This window comes from Protomyctophum bolini, assembly GCF_963924005.1.
Source record: "Protomyctophum bolini genome assembly, chromosome: 12".
Lineage (NCBI taxonomy): Eukaryota > Metazoa > Chordata > Actinopteri > Myctophiformes > Myctophidae > Protomyctophum > Protomyctophum bolini.
Window position 1 is genome coordinate 4,254,428 of NC_137873.1, and position 19,030 is coordinate 4,273,457.

General features: G+C 40.3%; 1 protein-coding gene across 1 annotated transcript in view; it reads right to left on the reverse strand.

The window, feature by feature from the left end:
- Positions 1-462: 462 nt before the first annotated feature.
- Positions 463-19,030, reverse strand: part of LOC308325873 (vasoactive intestinal polypeptide receptor 2-like) — a gene marked incomplete at its 3' end in the record, with an annotated part of 68,354 nt that continues 49,786 nt past the window's right edge. Inside the window, exons 6-13 of the mRNA XM_080778606.1 lie at positions 17,932-18,064; positions 15,805-15,955; positions 14,050-14,110; positions 11,296-11,365; positions 9,705-9,796; positions 2,002-2,131; positions 1,453-1,494; positions 463-636 (exon numbers count right to left, since the gene is read on the reverse strand). Coding sequence (XP_080634732.1) covers positions 463-636; positions 1,453-1,494; positions 2,002-2,131; positions 9,705-9,796; positions 11,296-11,365; positions 14,050-14,110; positions 15,805-15,955; positions 17,932-18,064 — 853 coding nt within the window. The remainder of the gene's footprint in view (positions 637-1,452; positions 1,495-2,001; positions 2,132-9,704; positions 9,797-11,295; positions 11,366-14,049; positions 14,111-15,804; positions 15,956-17,931; positions 18,065-19,030) is intronic.

Genomic DNA, 19,030 nt, shown 5'->3' on the forward strand with positions numbered 1-19,030 from the left:
AGTTATTTTTTCTAAATTGTTATTTAGCACACGCAATAGTAACAGGATCCATTGAAAAATATTATATCAATTATTTGGGGTTTCAAGTTCAACAATATACAGTAGGCTTTGCAAACTACTAGGGGGCGAGCCCAACTCTTTTGTGATTTAAAAACCTTATATTCCCATACCTAACACCATGCCAAAATTCCACAACTAGTCACCAAGTGCACAAACTTTATGATTTTTGACATTATTTCTTCCCAGCTATTGGTAACTATCTGTGTACTGCCAAACTGGATATTTGATTGGGGATAATAGCCTATAGGCATATAGCAGAGCTGTATAGGCTAAACATTGGACTTGGAATCAAGTTAGACTTAAGTCTCAAACATCCAGACTTAAGTTGAGACCTGACTTTGACTTTTCACTGTAACACTTAATAGCAGCTCTGTTTTGTATCACTTTGTAAAGGCTAGTGTTTCACAGGACTGATGTCTCTGACTGCAGGATGGACGCATGGCGAGAGTTGCGGTGGAACTGTACCATGTTCTCTGATCCATTCCGGGATGTGTAGCTGCTGCTGGGATGTTGGGTCCTGCTCAACCTGCAGTTGAGACAAATGCTCCGCCATTTTCTCTTCAGCTCGCCTTGAACCTAACGAGAGGAGAGAATACGTGTTACAGTATAAACACACATTTCAAAAAATATCTGTACTAGTGTGCGATACAGAACTGGGTCAAATTATGTCATGGTTTGTTTTAAGCAACCGTAGTGCCCAGATAGGTGGGGTTTGCCGAATGGGACAATACAGTGCGCCAGAAAGTTTAAACAAACACAGGAAAGAAGTTGAAAGACATTTTGTGTGGCTTTCTGTTTGAGAGTCTGATTTGACTGGTTGGACCTGGTTGGATAGTTTACAGCATATTTTGTATAGTATGTATAGTTAAGTTTCACGTTATTTTGCTGACTATGACATGAGATATAAAGAATGCGTTTTGTGTTATCACCTGCATATAAATCTCCAAAATCTGATTAGATTTTTTATTTTCATTAAATGAAAAAAAAACATACACATAGAAAACACTGTGACTCTGTTAAAGGTCGTTACACACTGGGAGTGTGGCAAATAACCAATGAGAACATGATTCATTGAGGCGTCACATCATTCATTTGGTGATGCCTCGTCCATGCAGGTTGTATGGAAATGAGTGGATGTATAGGCTATATAACACAAACTGCCTTTTTAAGCGTTTAAACTTGTGTTATGCATTTTAAAGTGTATAATTATTCACAAAATAAATGTTCCCAGTGAGTAAATACCACAACTGTGTACTATACTCTCATGCAACTAACACATGTCTAACACATAATATAGAGGAGAGAGGCCCTCTCCATCGTCAAAGTTTCCCACCCCTGTACGTGCTACACACTTATTCCGATGGTCTGGACTGAAGAACAAGGAGAACTTACCTCGCTGTTTAAGAAACAATACAAAATGGCCACCACAAGACCCTAGCAAAACAAAAACAAACAAAAAATTACAAAACACTAATTTCATACGTTTTGACATGTTAATTGAGTATACACAGTACAAATTATGTCGACAGAAGGCACAGAGCTCACATATTGTGCAGCCGACATCAAAAGACATACCAAACATAAAATAGGCTATACAGTGTTGATACATTCAATACCATGTTTACCTCTTTAACCCTGGTGTCCATATTTTGGGCCTGGCATTAAAAGTAAAATAAATAAATAAATAATAACACGAAAGAACTAACTTAAATGATATTAAAAAAGAACCATCAACAAGACTTCAAAAGTATTTTTCTTTTCACCAATTCACTTTAATCAGTATCACTCAAGTTATTAAAATGGGCTCAGTTGATACATTGTTACATAACCTCAAGTTCAAACATGTACTGTATGAATGTTGCTGTTCAGTAAGGAAGGACAGCAGAGGACAAAAATAAGGGCCCAAATAATAGAGCTTATTCTTAACATAATGCAGGATACCTGAAAGGATCCGATGGCCAGGTCAAAAAAGATCCTGTAATCTTCAGCAATCGATTCACTGAGCGACACAAACACCACATAGTGGATCCCAAACAAAGGGATCAACAGCAGGGTCGATTTAGCCAATCTCCTGACGGGAAAGATAAATAAATAATATCAAAATGAAATATTTAACTGCACAATGCAGTTCTACTTGCTATACAAATTCTTTATACTTGTTCCTAAGCAATATTCTTTTCATTCTTCAAAATTCGAAAGAAATACATCTACAAATGAAATTCTTACAAAAAATCACATCCATATGAACTGAGTGGCTGCTCAACAACACCGCTGGCTGACTGCCAGTGCTATTGCAGCTGTTCGTACACCAAACAGACAGACAGACAGACAGACAGACAGACAGACAGACAGACAGACAGACAGACAGACAGACAGACAGACAGACAGACAGACAGACAGACAGACAGACAGACAGACAGACAGACAGACACACACACACACACAGACAGACATACACGGCCAGTCATTGGAGTGGTTACACACCGCACAAAAAACAACATAGGTGTCTATTAGGTGTATGCACGCACGCACGCACGCACGCAGACACACGTTCGGCTAGACAGGAGCTGAATTGTAAACGGGGATCCACTCCACTGACCTGCCCTGAACCAACACCCAAATGCCTCCTCAGGTGGAAATAATTTTCTTTCTATATGTGCATTTTCATGGTGAGTGTTTTCCCACATGGATCATCGATCACCCCTCTGTTGCGTCTACTGCGATATTTTAAACAGCACAGTTTGAAGCTGAAAATGTGGTCTCACTTCTTTCCTGGACTACAAAGTCACACCTCCATGCAGCCTCCCCCCAAGGAGGGGAAGTTCACTAAAGCATTATGGGCATTGTAGGGATTCAGAAATCCAGTCAAACCCTAGTCAAAGTCAAACACACAGACTTCTGTCTGCCTGTGGGTGGGGTGCACATTTCAAACTGTTATCTACTACAAATACTATTAACATTGAGTGACTGCAGTTTCTTCCAGCGGTGAAATGTCCCTTTAAGACCCCCAGCACATTTCAAGTTAACCAAATTCCCTGCTTCTAATGCATAGTTATTAACTGCTCAGGGTTCTCAAACAGGCTACTCAAATATAATATTGTCATGGTGCAGAAGTATCCCCCAAATGTACTGGCTAGTGGCTACAACCCTGTCTCCTGTGCACACAACTGTTTAAAATTCTCCTGGGAAGTTTGTTGTCCCAAGGCTAGGCACTTTACCACATAAGCCATAAGCTTTACCATCATCTCAGCTCCAAAAAATTTGAACAGGCTCCATATCTTACCCACCTTATTAAATCCCTTACAGTGGTGCTGTTTGCAATAGGCTTTTGCTGACAAAGCCTGCAATCATTTCTCAGGACAATTTGTTAAAATACATAGGGTCGAGTCAAAACTTACTGTAAACACCAATTTCCATGGACAACTTCTTCCATTAACTGTGTCTGTCTGTCTGTCTGTCTGTCTGTCTGTCTGTCTGTCTGTCTGTCTGTCTGTCTGGTCTGTGTCCCTTTTATGCCCATATAGGAGAAATGGACTGTAGGGTAGAGAAAAGGTTAGAGATGTGGGTGAAAGCATTGGCTAGCTGATCTGCCTGAACTTCGAGGAATCACCTAGATATTCTGGGCCAGGTTTCTTGTGTAAATTAATCCTTTGGAAGGTTTTACACACAGCTATTTCCAGTAGGCAGGGGTCCTGGACCATTTGCATATCTAAGTTTATTATTATTTTATCTATATGCTTATTCTCAAAGTCTGTTCACTTCTTCTGTGAGAGATGCAGGATTCTGTTTTGTTGTTTTGCAATCTGTGATAGTTTTCAGTCCATTCCACTGTGGTATGACTAAACTGTGTCGCTATGCTGAATATTAGCAGTTCGTTTTATTCTCCAAAGGTCACATCTGCATTTTTTGTCCAGTAACCCAGGCGTACTGCAAGTGCCAGTTCAGCATGCACATTCTTCAAGTGTCATTTTGAATTTCTCTTCATTACTGTATGTTGATTTGATCTTGCAGATGAGATGAGATGAGATATACTTTATTAATCCCTGAAGGGAAATTGAAGTGTTACAGCAGCATAATGTGACCATGGCCATAATGTATCGGTGGAGACAGTTCTTATGCATATGTATTAAGTCTGATGGCAGTTGGCAGCATGAAAGAGAGTCTGTACGCATATTACTTCCTTATTGATGTGAGGTGATTCCATATTAAATCAATCTTGATTACACTTGCTCATTAGTCCCTCCTCTCTGTTTTCCATTTCTTCATCATCAATGTGCAACTAAACTAAACCAAGCCTTGCTTTTAATTGTGAATGTTATTCTAAACTGTTATTTTCCTTTCACAACTATTTGTGGAACTAAACTATAGAATTTTGAGAAACTGGTAAGTGTTTGATGGCCTGGCACAAGTTGTGGGTTGGAAAATATAATTTCTACGACATGCGGTTCAACTTTTCTTCATTAGTGGTGCTACATTTGGTCAAAAGAGGTGTACCAAATATTGTGAAGTTTGGACAAAACTAGTAGGAGCAGCAAAAAAATAATAATGTTTTGAAGATAATTCAAAAAAATCGAATTACCGGTAGGTGGAAAAGGGCAGGGCCTATTTGGGGAGTTATGTCATGATCGTGGAATCTTTGATGAAAGAATGTCTGCTATGGAACAAGACTTTTATTGGGCTGTGGTTTGCACTGTGGTCAATAAGATCTGGAACACCAGAAGTGCCATGGTGATCCACCAGGAGGCTGGAGAGGTGGTCTTCAAACAAATTGTAACTGAACTAAAAAGACAGAGAACCCTGGACTCAAGACAGAAAAAACAGAAACCTACCATGGCACTTTTTATATAAGTATATTTTTGTACCTTGAAATGCCTTACAAAATGCCAACTTCAATGTATTATGACTGCATAAATTGTACCATGAATAATTTAAATAAAGTATATTTAAAGAGGAATCCAGGGAATAATACTACGGTTTAAGACTAAGGGCTCTACCGTGTGCCATGCTTTATCCGCAAGCATTAAACACTTAGGAGCTTCCACTATGCGTAAACATTATCTTGCGGACACACAACCCACTAAATATTTTGCCGACCCCTATATTTACGGGTGGAAGTGTGTCTGTAGGCGTGTAACGCGTGTTGATGCGCTTTCGCTATATTTGTTATCTTACGCACACAGGTTTAGGACAACGGAAAACGCCTCTTCATAATGCGAATCCGTTTGATAACAGAATGTGCTCCTGATTTGGAGCTGACTGACCAGAACATTCACCGCTCAGAGGTCTCATTCTGTCTTAATTCTCCACTAATCTCTGTGATTGTAATTGCCCCATAATCAGCAGAGTGTCAATTCCTTGTGCTCATTGTGTTTAATTTGTCTAGTCAAATAAGTTATTAGATTTGTGCCAAGGCCCATTGTGCACGATTCCCTCATTCAATTTCATCACCTCATCACCCCATTAAGCAAGCAAATATTTAATGGATTAAAATAATGTAAAACTCCCCATAATAATTAACATGTAGCTGATACCAAGTGTTTTTATTAAAAGCCAATTAAAGGGTGTCATTTTCAAAGATATTTTCCTCCGATTTCGTTTTCGCTTGATACCGTTTCGTAGAGAGGAAATGCACTCATGATCCATATACCAAATGAAAGATCGAACTTCATAGATTACACATCACTTAGATTTTTAAAAATTGACCAGATTTGGGGGGGGGAGTGGATGACAGATGACAGTCAGATACTAGACACACAAAACAACCCTCTGTACCTAATATAAATGTATTCCAAGGCAGGCAGCACGTGTTCCATTTTCATGAGGCAAGATATCACTCCAGGGCATAATGGATTATGGATAATGGATCTCTTAAAGGCAATGGCACCCGGCACGCTGATTGGTTTAAGTTGTGTAACAGGTGACAAACGACAACCTACCTCAAACCCTAACCTAACCATAACCGCAAGCACGGGAGCAGCGCATGTCCGACATGCGCTAATGCTCCGTCGGAATTACGTGCAAATACCTTGCGTAACGCTATTTTCCAAAAAGTTTGACGAAAAATGAAAAAAAGTACATTTACTTAAGTATATTTAATGGTAATGCCATTACTTTTGTACTTTTACTCAAATGAAATTACTTGTAACAAAGCACTTTTATATTGTGGTATTGCTACTTTTACTTAAGTAAAAAGTCTGAGTATTACTTCCACCAATGCTAAGTACTGATCCATAACCTCCTACGCTACACTCACGCTGTGCCTGTGGCACAGACAAAGCTGTACTGTATCTCTCTCCACGTCACTTTCTCGCCTCCAAATCTCAAATCCACATGAACCATCACAACAACAACAAAAAGCTCAGCTACACATCGCCCATTCGCCCGCAAGATTTGCACACCTCTCTCTGAATGGGACGAGATGTCCAAATTAAGAGGATTTTAAATGTGAATGCCACTGATAAATGCTGAGTTATCAAACTCGGTTGATGAAATGTGGTTTTCGGGATAATCTTCAACTATAGTGAGGAAGAAAAAGAAGAAAAAAAGAAAAAGCTTTATAATTGGTTGATATTAGGCGGTTATTAAGAATCGTACAATGAATAAAAGTGACTTGCTCGGGGAGGGACATGTTGTTATGTAGCTGTTGCTGTAATCTTTGAATAAGCCTTCCTAGTTTTCATTTATATTTCATCATCATTTAACTGATTTCTCTTTTCCCTGATCGAACCTCTAATCTTGACACATTTTCTTGTCTGTTTTCTGAGAATCCTTTTGTTACAAACTATCAACTACAAACTATACAAACTATCGACCTATTCAGTTTGTATTTATGTTTAAGGTATTAAACTTAGCTGATGTTATATTATACTAGTAAGAGTGAGCCGGTAGGGATTCAGAATCGTGTTCGAAGGATACTTCACCACCATTGCAAGGGGATTGAACCTGTGCCATTAGAGTCACATTATAGCTGCTAAGCCAACCTGACACCATTTGCAAGCTTGTGTCGCATGAACCAAACATTTCATTTGAGGGATTTTCTTTCCGTTGATAAATCCTGTGTGTGTATGTGTGTGTGTGTGTGTGTGTGTGTGTGTGTGTGTGTGTGTGTGTGTGTGTGTGTGTGTGTGTGTGTGTGTGTGTGTGTGTGTGTGTGTGTGTGTGTGTGTGTGTGTGCGTGCGCGCGTGTGCTTGTGTGTTGACTGACAGTTTCCTTCTAATCTCTTTTCACAGCCAAGACTAAGAAGTTAATACAAATGCTCTGGGCTTCAGGTTTGCCCAAATGTATAATTGCTGTAAATGGAATCACTTATGGTTACAATCTGTTAATTACTAGCTGACTCTGTCCCCTTTTGCAAGCCTGTGACCAGAAGGAGCGAGTACATTCTCCGGCAGCGGCGATCAGACGTGGCACCTGTCGGGGAAGGTGGGGAGGATTATGACACTCCGTGCCGCGGCCCGCGGCAGTGTCGGTCCGTCCGTCGGCTGCTGGTCCAGGCAGTGTACCGTGGCCCCCGACATGCGTTGTCGGTAAGACATATGCGTGGCTGGTTAAACACGAGCCATACACGTCTAAACACGGTTAAGAAAACCCCTCACTTTCCTGGAAGAGCTCATCCACACCAGAGCTCACAGACTGGACCCAACTTATGACCGAAACCGAAACTGCAACTTTTGAATACTCAATTGCCAGGAGGAACAATAATGTCCTTTTATTTTTATATTAAAGGATTATTGCATTAGCAATTTGTAATACATTACAGATGATACAATCGCTGACGTCAACAACAGAATGTGGAGGGGTGTTGTCCATTTAGCTTTGTTTTTTGACTGCTAGTTTTTTTGTTTGGTTTTTCTTGTCTTTTTTTATTTTATGTAAGTCAAGTAAGTAAGTAAGACAAAAAAAGAAAACCCTCAAATGTCACTGCCCGTGTTTGCACGTTTAATTAAGCATGTAACTGTACTGTAGTCTCCTGTTAGCGGCGCCCCACACCTAGGACCGGCCTCCATGTTGGAACAGATGAGAAAAAATAAATAAAAAAAACGATTCTCCGCGCTCCATACACTCCTGTAATGGTTGCGATCTTTAGCCGCTTGTATCTCGGAATTGAAGCTCAGATCTTGTGACAAGAGAAAAAGTATGATTTTAGGATGTCAATAAAAGACTTGTGCGTCGCTCCGGTTAGCAGATTAGCAGATGCTACTGTAGTTTAGGTCCTGATTGAGCGACGGACCGCATGTTTTTTTTTGCGGCTTACGCCTTTTATTGGCTTTTTGAAGGGACAGACAGTAGGCTGACAGGAAACGGGAGAGAGATGGGGGAAGACATGCAGTAAAGGCCATGTCGGGCTCGGGAGTCGAACCCGCGGCACACTGCGACTGGATTACCAGTCGGGTGCCCAGACGGTTACGCCACCGCCTGGGCCAACGGACCGCATGTTATTGATACTTCTGGTTCAAGACGGTGAGTTTGGGGTAGGGTGTTGGACTAATGCGGAAACACTGCCGTGGCTACTTATCGGCAGTTGGCGGCGACACCGGGTCTGACACCAGTACCGGAAAATGCACTCGCTCTCTCTCAATGTGACACGGTAGAAGTTGGCACCACATTTTACATTCTTTCCATGTAAACAGTGACACTGCTGTCCTGGCTGGACCGACCGGTGGATTATACCAGGAACAAGTGGCATGGATGTTTAACTCTTCCTTGGATCTCTGTGGATTATACAAATGTGATGTGACTTTTTTTTCTTTGCTCTTCCTCACTTTATGTAGGATTATACGGCCGTGACACACTGACATTTTGCACCATGCATGTTTTTTTCCCCTAGCACCCAATTAGCTAATGTTCATAAGAATATCATGCACAGTTTACATCTGCTGCTTAGCTAATGTTCATAAGAATATCATGCACAGTTTACATCTGCTGCTATGCTCACGCACCTTTTTATATCTTATCTCATGTAGGCTACCATGTAAATATGTTGATGTTTTTTGTATTTTGTTTTTTCTTGTTTGATCTCCTTTCACCCCTTGCCCCCTCTTTTTCCTGCCCTTTCTTTCTTCTAAATAACGATACGATGGGAACGATGCACAAAAACTAATTTCACCCACTTTACTTCTGTAAACCTGTGATGTGACAATAAAGCCGATTCTGAATGCTCAAGGGTCACAGTGTGACATGTTGTGAGCTTGTAGATCTGCAATTTTAACATCTAGAAGAGATGAGAAAAATGTTGGGATCGTTTTTTTAAATGGCCTCCATATACATATTGATTTGGGGGTCAAAACCCAGAGGAACCCTGTGGTTTCTATTTCTTAAATAAATATAGTATTGCAAAGCTGTGGCCTCCTTTCTTTCAAATAGGGGTCCTCTGACATGAAAAGGTTTGAGAACGTAAAGCACTGACTATTAGAGGCACAGCTGGTAGTGTACAGAAAATGTCCATAGATTTTTTTTGCCAGCTCAGCTTGGTTACAGTTTGCTTCAAGTGGCGCAGACAGCCGACTGGATGATTACAAAGATTTTCATATACTGCACATATCCTGGCAACAATAGACTTTTGAAACCTGAAAATATGTGCGCTTGTGCCTTTCTGTGTCACACTTCAAACAAAAGAAGAAGACATTAAGAAGTGATAGATAACCTGTACTGTGATTGGTCGTTTCCCCCGACGTCAGGACACCTCAGCTTCTGAACCAAGATACGGATTATACTGATGAACTGGATGAAGTTCACCTAGGGGGGAAGATGATAACACCAAATAGTTTAATCTTCTCTTACGCAGCTGACTCACTGTCATCAAGCTTCAGGATTTGAAATTAGTCCTAAATGCACAGAATACAAAATTCATGATCAATATTGCACTCAAGTGCAGCCACAACACCTTGTTTCTCCCTTTTAGACCTTGCTGTTGCTCTTGATAGCCATTAGATATTATGCATTTCTTCGTTCTTCAAATATAATTTCTTTAAAAGGCCATATGAAAGCTATGTAATGCATGCTGCCTCCTCCCTGCTAAGGCAGCTAGACTGTGTTTAACTATACATCCCTGCTCTCTGTCACTACCAACTGCCAAACAGTGTACTCATTGCCATGGATATAACAGTATTTACTGTACATGAATGTCTGCGCTTTCCAAAGCTCTTTCCAAAGCGTTACATTCACACATTTAAGTCTGTGATATTGAGTAATTTTTGTCTTTGATACTGAGCACTTTGCAGATAATTGTTGTCTCCACCAGGCCGAAGGCATAGGGAGAGAGTATGTTTTGCACTCCGTCCGTGTGTCTGTCCGTGTGTGTCCGTGTGTGTGTGTGTGTGTGTGTGTGTGTGTGTGTGTCCGTCCGTGTGTGTGTCCGTCCGTCTGGGTACAGCAAATCTCCGGCACCATTAACCCCAAATTTTTCAGAACAGCCTGTTATTGTGCCACCAGGAGGCCGACTTTTGAAAAACATTTTTTTTATATTACTCCTCCAGATTCTGTCCAAAATGAAAATGAAAATGAAAATCGTTACACACTATCTCTATAGTCATGTGTTCAAGCCGGATCTGTCCGATATTTCATATTCCATCTTAATTGGCTTTCAAAGTTTGCAGGATTGGCGCGCATTTGTACGTCTCTAAATGTTATGATGAATTGAACAAGGTGGACCCTCTTATAAACAAGTGTAATGCTTTATTGGGTTGTCCACTCACAGTTGACAGTTTTTGTATTGAGTTGTGCCTGAAATGTACTGTAATTCTGTTAATACTGTAAATACTTCAATCAATGAATCAAGTTTCATTTTCACTTTTTGCTCCGCTCCACTGGGAACGAGGCTGACTCCTCTATGCATTCGGTAATCGTGATGATTGACACTCTTTAGCATTAGCATATATTTTGTAGATGAGAGGGATTCATCCTCTCCCGGCTCTGGAAGTCATAAAGGCTCATCATGCCTTATGCCGGGATGTTTATCTCCCATAAACCTCCTGTGAACATAATACCTGGGGACATCAGGTGGGCTTTGCATGGCAGGCATATAGCCCAAGGCTGCACATTCTCTCAACGGAAATACACAAGGTTTAGAAACTCCGGAGACTCACAAATGACACGTTTTAGCCTTCAATCCTCAAGTAGGCTAAACCAAAAACTATGCTTTGTTTTTATGTGCGACTCCAGCGGTCTGACATTATGTGCTCGCTTTGTTAACGTAAACATATATGGGTTCTGGGGGATGTCAGGCGGGAACCTACCAAGATGGAGAATCCTATTGGTCCATTGATCACCCAGTTGGGTATCGGGTTGTCGTTTCTCTCCCAGCATCTGAGCAGAAGATGAGAGCCATGTTTGAAATGATTTACAGTCGAGATAAATACTACTGCCTATCAATACAGTTCACTAACCTGAATCTCATCACTGTCGGGTAGACACCTTGTATCTGAATATTTCATCTTTTTACGTTTTATTCATAAAATAATGTATAGTTAATAAATAGAAGCAAATAGGTTGAATACCAGGATAACATAAAACTATAATACCCTAGCATGACAACTATTAATAACGCATTAATATGTGGCCACTTTACTTAAAGGTCTCAAAGCCATGTTATAGCATATTATTGATGTTTAAAAGACATTATTCTATTTAATAAACATATTGGTTACAATGCGTTATGACACATTACATATATATGTGTCTTTATAACTGACTAAGTGATGGTAGTTATAATGTGCTATTCCATTAAGCATAATAATGCATTATGACTAGCAGTTATAATATGTTATGAACGTCGTTATGAGAAGTTATACATGTATGAACATTTAGAATGAGTGTTATAATTGCCTTATAATGCATTATAAATGAGCTTGTAATGCATTATAGAGGCGACCTTTAAGTATACAATAATACTGTAATTACACTAGATCCTTTGGAACACAGGTTCGGTCATTTCCTGAAAAGTAGGAAGACGTTTTGGACATACAAAGTTTCCATCCCACAGCAATGATCTGTTTTTATTTTTTGCATTATTCATGTATGATAATGTGATCAATGACGACGATGATGAGGTTTGTTTCTGCTTATTTAATAATTATTATTAAACCCAATTAAACACAGTCCCGCATGAATATTCAATGAAACCAATCTGTGAAGCGTAATCTGAGCCCTTCATTATTTAAAAAAGATGGATCTCTACTGACTGCGTATGCTTGAAAACCTAATACTTTCCCTGATGAAGACTCCTTTGTGAGTTGAAACATGTTGGCGTTTTAACATTATTACTGAAGGAGCATTCAGTGATTTGGGTGATTTGGAAATCACCCAAATCACCCAAACCGCCCCGGTAACAAGATATTATGCACATGCACACGCTCTACAGTGGGTAGATGTGCAACATGCCAACAGTTTGTGCACAAAGCTGACAAAGGCCCACCCCGGCTCGATCATGATTGGAGGAAGGCCCCTCTCATCCTGATTGGATGAAGGCTGGGCCCTCTAGCCAAAAACAAACCTAAGGTTTTTTGACCCCAGGGGTTAACTTGGGACAGGGAGGAACTCCTTATATTGGTCAGCTACCTTCCTGGACTACAATTCCCATAATTCTTTGGTGCACTGCTCCTCCTTGTGGATAGGGGGGAGAGCTGTCTTACTGAGACAACATGTAGTCCAGGAAGGAAGTGAGCCCAGTGTCCATGACATCAGAGTTAACAGGCTCACTGCTACAATCTAAAATATCTAAAACCACATATTACACACATAAAGACCCCCAGGAAAGTGTTCTAAAGCTTCTAAACGTCATTAACATATATTTTTTAGCAAAAAGGGTGAAGTGTCCCTTTAAGTGCACATGCCGGTAGGCCAGTAAGGAGGGAGTTGCAATAGTCAAGTTTTGACAAGACTGTTGTAGTAGGGAGGATTAGGAGGGAGGATTATCAAAAGAAAACAAAAAAAAAGTGATATTCGAATTAAGTGAAATCACTGAAAATACCTTTATAATACTTTACTTTTATAGCCACCCTCTCCTCAATATACCTTTTTGAGTGCTCTGATCGGCGCTTTTTCGTCAGCATTTCAGTCCCTTTGATCTTTGAAGCACCAACCGACTTGTGAAACTTGTTCTGCACCTCCATTGAGCACGTATTTGATTTTCTTTTTTCACTATGCCTGAAAACCTCATTGATATTTCCAGACTCTCATCTCTTACTGAAAAACAAGTATCCCACGGAGTGCTATAATGAAAGTCTGATGTCAAGATGAGGTTACAATCTTGTAATCTTGTAATTTAAATAATTAGAATTCCTTCGCGGTAGTGTAGCCTATACCATATAACTGTGACTGTGGAGGAGAAAAAAGAGAAACAGGAAAAACCGAACCTGAGAACTATATCAGTGGGCAGCGGATTAACTCCTCGCCCATTCAGGGGCTTGTCCATTCCATAGTGCGACCCTAATTGGGCCATCTGATCAGGTACAATCTCTTTGAAAACCTGTTTACTAGGCTACTTCCCTCAGTTGTGACAATGATTTGATTTACGCATCATGTTAATGTTGATTGCATGGAGAACTCCATACTTGCCGCTCGGGGTGGCCACTAGTGTACATACTGTGTGGAAAGACTATAGATGGCGATGCAGTATGGTTTAATTAAGTGGTTCATAAACCTTTTTGCCTGTGACCCAAAAGAGAAATTGACGATATATTTTCACTACTTCTTAAACATTTGTTTTCTAATTATGGACTTTTAGATTTTTCTTTTATTTATTTATGAAATTACTTCATAAAAAAATCCTATTAGAAGGACAAAAAATCCAATAGGATTGGTTCAAATAGGATTTTGAATAGGATTTTTCTATCAGAAATCCTATAGGATTAACTAGGGTTTGGTTTTTTGGGAATGTTTTCATATTTAGAAACAAAAAAATAAAGGCACCCATAAAAATGTGCTTGTGACCCACAAATGGGTCCTGACCCAGTGTTTGGGAAACAGTGGTTTAATTGAATGCGACTCACCCTGTGTCTTCCAGGTAAACCCTGGTGATCACCCACACCACCACAAACACCGTGGGGATGCCTGCAAACAACACATTATAGATTTGACTACTGGTCTAACCTTTATTTTCCAGACAGAAATCACTCCTCGTCCTTTCACAATGAAGATAATATTGACCTCCTGTTGCGATCTGGATTTCAATTCAAAACTGTGGTATCATACCGGTAGTTCAAGGTCCCGAGTAATAGGATTACGGGTTCAATTCCGTTCCCGGTGTGGCTCAAATAGTAGAGCACAGCATCTATCCATCTAGTCATCCATCCCTCCTGCCAATCGCATCTTCCCTCTATCCACCCATTCATCATCCATCTGTTCATCCATCCATCCATTCACCAGTGGTGATTGGATGGAACATGGAACATACCTAGTGCTCTTGTTGCACTAGGTATGTTGGTTGGGGTGATTTATTACGCTGGACTCTGGAGGGGGATATATAGGCCTAAATTACTCTTAGGGTTGTACATGTATGTGTACCTTATTGAGATCGGCCTTGAGATCGGCCTTGACTTACCGGTAGGCCTATGTGTTTTGTGTACTTTTTTATATTTCATGTAAAGCACTTTGGTCAACTTTGGTCAACTCTGTTGTTTTTAAACGTGCTCTATAAATAAAGTTGGATTGGATTGTTTTTGTACTGTGTTCTTTTTAAACGTGCTCTGAAATTAAAGTTGGATTGGATTGTTTTTGTATACTGTGTTCTTTTTAAACGTGCTCTGTAAATAAAGTTGGATTGGATTGTTTTTGTACTGTATTGTATGGTAATGTTATGTATATTGTGTACGTATGCTGCTGGTCCGCGTCTCCAAGACAAATTTCTCCCAAGTGAGACAAAATAAAGTAACCTTGAACCTTGACATTGAACCTTGACAAAGTACTTGACAAAGTACTTTGACCAGTACTTCAGTCAAAGTACTCCTGGTCAACTATTACTCAACTACAAGTGAAAGTTGTTTTGTCAAATTTGTAGGCTATTTGAGTTAAAGTACTGGAGAACATGCTTTGAAAATACTTAATTATTCAAAAGTACAAATTTCAAAGTAATTTATTTGTTTACTATGAATGCATTGCTGTATTGAAATTAAATGAAAAACATCTAATTCAAATTTCAATAATAGCCACGATCTACAAGCTCGCATCGTGACTTGTGAGCTTGTACATCTGCTATTTTCATTATTTCATTATCCAACGGGGTTGGAGGTCAAAAGTGCAATATTTTGCTTTGTTATGTAGTGGAGTGAGAGTCATACGTATCCAGAAATACACAGAGTACAGATACTGAACAAATGTACAGTACTCAAGTAAAATATTCTTTGTTAAGGCCACCCAGACACATCTCTTGTTTTTACTATATAACCACCGTTTTGGTAGTCACCTGATCACCTAAAAGTATGAATAGGCTAGGCCTTTAACCCATTCTGACCGGGCACCCATTTTGGTGTTAGCATCATGTTGTGCTTTAGCTATTGAAAAATAGCAGATCTACAAGCTCATAGCGCGCCACCGAGTGGCGCGCTACGAGCTTGTAGGTCTGCTATTTTTGAAAAATCGAAGAGCGACTGACATTTTTATAATCTGATCTCAGGTCAGAATGGGTTAATCAGACCAGTGTGTGTCCAGTGGAAAACCTCGTATGAATCTGATCTCAGGTCAGAATGGGTTAAGTGTCCACCACTGACATTCAGCCACCCAGTCAGCCAGACCTCCACGTTTCCTACCCCAGCCGATGAGCAGGTAGACTGTGAAGTGCCTGTTGTCAGAGAAGATGACGATGAGGAGGGTGTGGAGGTAGAGGCCCTCCGCAAGCAGCCAGAAGAAGTTGGCCATGATGAAGTAATGGAAGAACACCAGGCTGGCTTTGCAACCCACCTGCAAACACAACAAATACGGAGAAAGACATCTTAGAGATGTATCCTGGCCCAGGCTCCTTCATGTGGCACCGTGTTACTGTCGAAGTGTCCTTGAACAAGAACCTGACTGCTCTTGACGCAGGTTGGTGCCTTTCACAGTTTCCTCTGACATGATCGGTGTGTAACTGGGTGTATGTTTTTTGGATAAAGGCATATCCAGTACATATCCCAGATTATCTGAGCTCACACTGCCTTGTTTTAAGTTGTTGTCCACCGCAAACCCCCACTTGAAGAAAACAAACTCGTGAATGTGTCTCCATGGCCAATTGAGTGTTCGGATTGTGACAATATGGGTGTTTATGTTGTGAATCTGATCAACTCCCTGGCTATTTGTTTTAATTCAAATTAAATTAAATGTGTGAAGTGTGAACAGAAGTGTAGATAGAACTGCTTTCTAATAGCATTTTCTGGATATAATCTTGCCAGTTTTGATTTACATCTTCAGGGGTACTATACATGATTATGGAATAATATTACATTAATTAAAATGTAATAAATGATATATTACATTTTGTCCGTAAACTCATTAAAAGTGGGTCAGACCTGTTGTAATACGTCTTTATACAGTCTGGGAAAGCATCTGTATCATTTCATGTTTCTATCTGCTACAGAGGCTGAGAAATAATTCAATAATAATGTATTAATTTCTTTTAATAGTGAATGTTGACAATCCTGTCAAACATTTTTCAGGAAACTGTTAGAAGGTGCTTTTTAGAATCGACCTCAGGTCTAAACGGGTTACTGTGCACCAGTAGCGTGTTTGAGGATGTTAGACATGCAATTTTAATAAATCTAGTTGTGAATCTGAACACCAAACATGCACTCCACCCAAAGAAAACATCTCATCAGCTCATCTTATCAAATACACGTCTGTGGCTTATAATGTCTATATAATTGGGTGTCATTAAAACATAGGAAAAACTTCAGTGAACCCCTGAGCTGGCCTGCTGTCAATCAGTCGATAAAATCCTGATAAGCACAACACTTCAAAAGAGAAATCTTATCAGTTGTGTGTCCAGTGGCCAAATCCATATCTACTCTGTAAATGATGTGAAATTGCACACACACACACACACACACACACACACACACACACACACACACACACACACACACACACACACACACACACACACACACACACACACACACACACACACACACACACACACACACACACACACACACACACACACACACACACACACACAAATAAAACATACTGTAAGCCTTATTCAAAGTGTCTGTGGACTGAAACATGGCAAGGTTTGAAGTCTATTATACAGTAGGCTATGTTATATCATTGTTATTATTAAGTCTGCTCTCAGAATGTATACTGTATGAGTTGCATTTTTGCTGAAACAATATTCAAGTAGAAATGCAAGTCATAGCCCTTCCTTAACCACATTGGCACGCTCACCATAGTGCCTCATCGGCACACCCCCCCCTTCTCTTCCCTATATTCCTCTGTGATTTTGTTCAGTTATAGTCTTGTCTTGTCCTGTCTCATTTTAACTTTGCTTTGTTCTGACACCAATTTCAACTTGGTTATGCTTGGTTATTTTTCTTCATTTTATCACTGATCAGAGTTGTTTGTTTAGTTCTTGGAGCTTGTTTTCATTTGTTTTCACAGACCTCTTTTTCATCTACCGCTTGTCATAACTGTTATTGTCTGCAAAAATCATCAAAAAGAAGAGATTCAATGCATACACACAAAGCCTGTGGCTTGTGCGTTGCTTTAAAAATGAATGAAAACAAATCGAAATTCAATATACATGCAGTCAAAACAACATAAAAAACTATAATAACAATCTTGCGGTACACACAAAGAAATCCCATGGATGAATGAAAAGCTTGATTTCTAACATGTTTAACAATAGGCAATATCACGACAAAATCAAACAACAAAAGACAATAAAACTCAATTGATCTCACCAGTGACGGCTGGTTAGAGCACTGTGTGTTTCGGGAAAATAAGATGTCGTCTTTGACCAGCACAGCCACAGCTCTCAGGATGAAGGAGAAGAACAGGTTGAGGTGGATGTAGTTCCTGGTACAGTGGAGCTTCCTTTAGAGAAGATTAGACAATATATCAATAAACCAGGGTTTACGCAGTGACATATTGTACAATATGTCTATAGACGCTGCTGAGGACTTCAGAGTGCAGGGAACACATAAGCAATGGCTTGTGAGATGATCTCCTGATAGTCAACGCTCAAGGTTGTACCTCTGGAACGATAGGGATGTGACGCAACAGGGAAGGGAAATGGTGACTGAGCTGTGAATGAATCAATCAAAAGAGATTACAACCTGGGACTCACCTGGTTAAAAAAAGGTTAAATAAAATCTGATGACTGAGCTGCTGTATATATAGGCAACCTAAGCTTGTCATGTGACTTCGGTAGTAGTGGGAAGGTGCACAGTTGGTGATACACCGCAGGCAACTGGGGAGCAAGTGTATTCATTTAGTAGTCAGAGATGGAGCAACGTGCGACCAAATGGAAAATGTTTGACGTGACGTTTTGTCCCTGGTACGTCGTCATTTTACAACGTCCCGATAACCCCACCCTCTGCTCCGCATCGATGCGTCTGGAATGGATGATGTTCCGTGCCAGAGCCCTGGCTATATGGGCCGATTCATACTCCTATTTTACCGCTGTTTCGGCGCTGTAGTGCCGAAATGATTTCGGAAATCAGGACATTTTCAGTAGCACCGAAGAGACGACTTTAGGACGGTACCCGCCCCCCCCTGAACCTAAAATCACGTCACATTGTATAGGCTCTACAGCGCCGAACCGACTTTTATTCGGCTGTAAAATATAGTATGAATTGGCCCTAACTGTCAACCCTGATGTCCTCCCTGACTGACCAGCATGTGCCCTCTGCTCCACGTTGAGCATCTTGATGATGAGCCATGCCAGAGCCCTTGATTGCCCTCAGTGCTGTCACCTGTGAAGACCAGGTGAGTGCAAGCCTGGTTTGGTGACGAGCTGTATAAAGGCTGTGTTTCTGTGTGTGTTCATATACTGTTCAA